General features: G+C 40.1%; 1 protein-coding gene across 1 annotated transcript in view; it reads left to right on the forward strand.

The window, feature by feature from the left end:
- LOC103154272 (leucine-rich repeat-containing G-protein coupled receptor 5A) overlaps positions 1 to 3,082 on the forward strand; it is a 41,020-nt gene extending 37,938 nt beyond the window's left edge. Inside the window, exons 18-20 of the mRNA XM_007575488.2 lie at positions 1,000 to 1,243; positions 1,309 to 1,469; positions 1,952 to 3,082. Coding sequence (XP_007575550.1) covers positions 1,000 to 1,243; positions 1,309 to 1,469; positions 1,952 to 2,646 — 1,100 coding nt within the window. The 3' untranslated portion in view covers positions 2,647 to 3,082. The remainder of the gene's footprint in view (positions 1 to 999; positions 1,244 to 1,308; positions 1,470 to 1,951) is intronic.
- The last annotated feature ends 2,922 nt before the right edge of the window (positions 3,083 to 6,004 follow it).

Consider the following 6,004-nt stretch of genomic DNA (forward strand, 5'->3'; position numbering starts at 1 on the left):
ATATACACACACACACACAAAGTGTTTTTGTCTTTTTCCTGTCACTTAATGACGTCACCACATCTCATTTGCATACTTTTTGTCCATTGGCTGATTTTGTACAACCAGCTCATCATGAGTGGAACCTTAAACTTTAAAGAACCTTAAACTGGAAGTTTTTGACAGAGATTCTGCAAAAAAATTAAATTGTGCAAAAAAAAAAACAAAAAAAAAACATCTCGGGTCTACCAGCCAGGGTTCTACGATCCAGGACGGAGATGAGAAGATTGAGTCCAATTTGTGTCCAGATGAGGAAATGTTGGGCAAATATAACCACAAAGGGTTATATTCCTGGCCAGCAGGGCAGAAGGCTGATCCAAACTCCCAGAGCCTCAACTCCAGAGTCCTGGGGTCCAACAACAGACTGAAGCCAAAGTCCACAATCCACAGTCACTAGTTTTATTAGCAGTGGAGTCAGTCAGCCAATCAGGGAGAGAGTAGGTGATGTGTTCGGGGCTGGCTGGGAAAACAGAGATGTGAGTTGGATAACAAACTGAACAAAACATCAGTTTATAATTAGAGCTGCAGCCTATAACTTCCATAAAGAAGTTTTTACATATTTAACATTATGTTGTTACAGTTTAATATTATGCAGATGAACTGCTGTAGGTTTCTAAAGAGATGCACTAAGTACAACCAGAGCCAGGAGGAGGGGCTTAACGCTGTTGATCATCTCATGTACTCGCTGCTAAATGTACTAATGACAGAGAAATAGATTAGCATTACAGGAAAATTGTTTATCCACAGTCATCAGCGGCTATGCTAACTAGCCTTACCATTGATAACAGGCTATGCTAGCTGCAATGTAACAGAGCCCAAGGGTGATTGACAGCGCTAAGACCCGCCTCCTGGCTCTGATTGGTTGGGGCAGATCATCCTGCATCAGTTTAAACTAATATGTAAAAATTGTTTTTTATTAAAGTGACATACTGCAGCTTTAAATCTCTGGATCTGTCTCAGGTCCATTCCGGCCGTGTCTCCGCCTTCTCGGCAGCTGGATGATTCGAGGCGGCGTCTGGCTCATTGCTGCAACCTCATTGGTCAGCAACGGTCTCGTCGTCCTGTCGGTCTTCTTCTCTCCAGCCAGCATCGTCACGACCCCCAAGCTCCTGATTGGCCTGCTGGCTCTGGTGAACGGCCTGATGGGAGTGTGGAGCAGCTGGCTGGCGGCGGTGGACGCCTGGACGTTTGGCAGCTTCTGGAGGTTTGAATACAGTTATTATCTGACTGACTTCCTCCTCCTTGGTTTTAATGTCTGTCCTGTTGCAGGTACGGGGTGAAGTGGGAGAGCAGCTTCCTGTGTCGCCTCAGTGGCTTCCTGTGCGTGTTTGCGTCTCAGACCGGACTCTTCCTGCTGACCGTCGCGGCTCTGGAGCGATGTCTGTCTGCTGCAGGTGCAACACAGAGCAGCAAAGCTGGCAGGAGCAGCGGTGAGGAAACGTCAACAAACATTTTGTCACCATGTAACTTAGAACCCATATTGTGTCATCAATCCTAATTCATGTAGCGGTTTGATAAACTCACATTTGAATAAGGTTTGACGTTTTCATTATTCATTGTTTATTCTGCACCCAGAATGTGGAACAGGAAACATTTTTAAAATATATTGACGTCCTCCATGTTTTCTTACCAATGGTAGAAGTGGTCAATTAGGCAAAATCAGAATAAAGTTAACAAAACCCAACAACTTCAAATCTGACACCATGAGTGAAAAATCTGCAGGTATTCATGAAATAAGACATTTTAATATAAGAGCCATTGTAGATAAAAAAAAAATACATGGCATAAAAAATATGTAGCATCATGTTTCAAATCCATTGAATCATGAAGATTGAATTATTTGATATCTTATTTGTAAAAATGCAGCAGCATATTTTAAAACTCAGCCATGTTTTAACTCCTGTTCCCGCAGGTGGTTCTTCGTCGCCGCTCTTCATCCGTTTGTCGATCTTCCTCTGCTTCCTGCTCGGCTTCGTCATCACTCTGCCTCCGCTGATGGCCGGGCACAGCAGCTCCTCCTTCTGTTTGCCGCTGCCTTCGTCGTCCTCCTCTTCCTCCTCCCTGGCCTTCGCGGTCTCCTTGGTTCTCTTCGACTCGCTCTGCTTCCTCGTCATGACGCTCGCCTACACTCGCCTCTACTGCCGCGCCAGCAAAGCTCCGCCAAACTCCGACGACGACGTGGCGTTGACTCGTCACGTCGCCTGGCTGCTCTTCTCCGACTGCCTGCTCTACCTCCCCGTCGCCTTCCTCTCCTTCTCCTCCCTCCTGCGACTCCCTGCCGCCGGGCCGGAGGCGGCGAAGGGAGTCCTGCTGCTCGTGACGCCGCTTCCGGCTTGCGTAAACCCGCTTCTCTATCTCCTCTTCAACCCGCTCGCCAGGGGAGAGCTGGCGGCGCTGGCGGCTCGCGCCTGCAGGGGTGCAGCGGCGTCGAAGTTACAGAGAAGGGGCGTGACCGGAGGACGGCCGCTGGATTCAACGTACGACGAAGACGCGGAGAAGCAGTCGTGTGACTCGACTCAAGCGTTGGTGGTTGTGGAAGGTGTGAAGGAAGAGGAGGAGCAGAGGAGCAAGACGCAACAGTCGCTGTCGGCCGCCCAACGTCGCTAAACGGACATGAAACTCACACGTGTAGTTTTTGTGTCTCACCTGACAAAAGCTTGAATATCGATCCCAAAGGTTCTGCTTCATTCTAACAGAACCCTCAAAATCTGCCTCATTTTAACAGGGAGCTGTTGTTCAAAATTCACATTTACACTTCAATTTGGGTTTGAACTGCTTCTAAAAGCAGGTAAAGCACTTAAAAAACAATAAGTTAATGTTTTTGGTGTATGGAAAATGAGTCATTTCTAAAACCTCCCAAATATTAACTTGCATTCTACGAGCACTATGCTGTCACCTAGCAACAAGTGGAATTCTGCCTGTTACCTAGCAACCCAGGTGGAGCTCCAGCCTGGTCTGCTGGTTTTCCACTGTATGTGCTGTACAATGGCTGCTGGAAAAGACGAGACTTTTGTTGTTGACTTACCATCCGGAAACTATTTGCTGCATTTCTGTTAGTTGTGCAGGAGGCTCCACTTCTGCTTTTTAAAGATGTACGGTTTTATAGTCGTGCATCTGTTTGCAGCTATTTTCATGTGTGAGTGTAAACAGTGAGTTGGGGGCGTGGCCAGCAGCAGCTTGTTTGGATTTAAAGTGACAAGACCTAAAACGGCTAAAATCTGATTATCTAAGAATGATTTTGTGCAAAAAATATAATGAACATGATTTGTATAGGCCATAGAAAGAACCTGTTCAAGGAAGCAGAACAGATCATCCTTTAGGTTTTGGTGGATAATCCTGCATGTTTTAGTGCGACAGATTTCTATGACGATGATAGAAAAAAGGAGTAAATTTCCACAAAAAAATTAAGAAATTTTCAGTTTAATCTCAGTTTTGTGACTCTTCTCTTGATAAATGAAATCCTGATAATCTGAAGCATTTAAATGTGAGAAAAATATGTGAAAGTGAGTCTCAGTAGCTGATTGATGTGATTTCTGAGGATATAAATACATTTTTTAGGTTTTATTGTTGATTTTTTTGGTGTTTTTTTTTAATCCCATCTAAATGAGGCGAAAACACGTCCAGAAATGACTTAAGGCACAATTTCATGAATTTTTGCTCTGCTTTTCCAGCTGTTGTCAGGTGAGATCAAACCTACAGGTCCAGCAAATGTAGCAGCAGCTGAAGAAGAGAAGCCAGAACTCATTTTTTCTATTTTGTTCCTGTTTTGACCAGACAGTTTGTTTCAAAGGGTCGCAGACATCATGAAGGGTTTCATTTTAAAACATGGTTTTGCAGCAACGCGCCACCAAATGTTCGCTAATGTCTCGTGTTTCTGCGGGCGAGTGTGAAAACTGCAGCGTGCGTGAGAGTTTCGTCAACCTGGAGGAGAAAACCAGCTGCAGAATCATCCGTCCATTCAGTCTGCAATGTTTATATCTTTAAGCTCATTCTGGCCTCATTTTCAGGTCACGAGTATAAAAATAATCTGTTTTTGTGTTGTAAATAGGCGCTACTGTGACAATCTTCATTTATGTAGACTGTGAGAAATCTGTTTTTTAAAGGTTTTTATTGTATGTATATTACAGTTGTTTTTTAACGCTTGTCTTTTTCATGTTTGTCGTGTGAAGTGGTGATTGTGAACACTGTTTTACATAAATGTGACCTAAAATACCTGCAGATTTTCTCACCTCTCCTGCTAAACTTTTGGGCAGGAGAAACATTTTGTACTTCATTTATTTATTTTTTTTTTTAAATTGTCCAATGTTATATATTTTTTAGAGGAAAATTTTTAATCTTTGCTTCTTGTGGTGATTTAATGGATATTTTAGAGTCATCTGCTTTTGAATAAATCAACTGTTTGCTTTTAAATCAAAGCTACTTTATATATTTCAATATATTTTTAATCTAAAATCAAAAAACAGCTGTTGAGAAGCTTAAGAAGTGAAACCTGCTTTGGTTAACATAGAAACTTTGATTTAAAACCATAATTTTGCTTTATTTATAATCAAATAAAACATTAAACTTTTACAAAAATAAATAATTTCTTATTTTCAGTAAAGTGCTCCATAGTTGGGGCAATTCAAGGACATAGTCTGAAGACAAATGACAAAAATGGATGGAAAAAATATTTTTTTGCTGTTTGAGTAAATTTAATGCAAATATTTCATGAAAAGTTTAGTTTTTTTATCTGAAATTCAAACTTATCCACATTTTCATTTAACTGAAGAATAAAATGTTGCAAAACAAGATTTGTTTTAATCTTTTACCTTAATTATTCAAGTAGTATTAAAATAATCCAGCTGTGGTAATTTTCCACACAATTGGGCATCTAAAAATTAATTTTGACACAGTTTTGATCAATTAAAAGTGGATTTTTAAAAATATATTTCAAACAGTAGAGCTGTTGAAGTATAAAAAAAGGATATATTCAGTATCGGACAGCAGTTTTCCCCAGTATGAACAAATCATTTCCACACTTGCTGGCTTTTATTTTGGAAAGCAAAGTTCTTATTATTTTGGGTGAATCACATTTTTATAACCTTTTTGCTGTATTTTTCAGGTGGGAAGCAGAAAATACAAACAAGTTATTTAATTTGAAACAAACTTAAGTGGATAAATTGAGCAACATTTAAGATTAGTCTGCTTCAAATATCAGTGGTTATAACAGGAAAAAACACAAAATCTCCATTTATTTATAACCACAACATAACAGTTGAATAACTACAGAAACGTGACCAGAGGGACTGGGAATCGAACCCATGACCTTCCGATTCCAATACGACTGATATGTTATTGATATATTGTTATTGACACATTGCTTAAATTACAGGTTTTGAGCAGGCTACAGTATTCATGTTGGATTTCCTCAGTTTTCCTTCATTATCGTGTTCATTTAGTTTATATCTCAGCTTTTTGTGTGTATTTCACCTTAAGTGTTGTTATATGGGCAGGTTTTTCTTTGATATCATCCCATTTTATTTTGAATTCCACTAATAACCTTAATACACAAGTAGATGGAAATTATTTTAGATCATGGTTTCTGCCTCCCTCAAAAATTACCCCACAGTTGGTCTAATTGTAACAACAAAACCTAATAACTGGTAAAAGAATTTGTCTTGATATGTTTTTCTGTATGTGAAGTGGTGATTCTGGTAAAAACACGTTTTCAGTGTTGTACTTTCAATATCTAACGCTTTCACTTGCAAAAAAATAAAACATAAACCAGATGAAATAAGAGGGCGGGGTTTAAGCCCTTTTTATGTGTCACCACAGCAACAATCAAATGAATATATAAAAAAATGAATAATCACAAAGCATGACTATGAATGTGTGCTGTGTTAAAAGATTGCTGCTGCACTTTTCTGTAATCAGCACTTAAAATGTAAACAAATGTTTCCTGAAAACGTAAAATGGTTCTTCCCTC

The sequence above is a fragment of the Poecilia formosa genome, unplaced genomic scaffold (assembly GCF_000485575.1).
Source record: "Poecilia formosa unplaced genomic scaffold, Poecilia_formosa-5.1.2 Scaffold379, whole genome shotgun sequence".
Taxonomy (NCBI): domain Eukaryota; kingdom Metazoa; phylum Chordata; class Actinopteri; order Cyprinodontiformes; family Poeciliidae; genus Poecilia; species Poecilia formosa.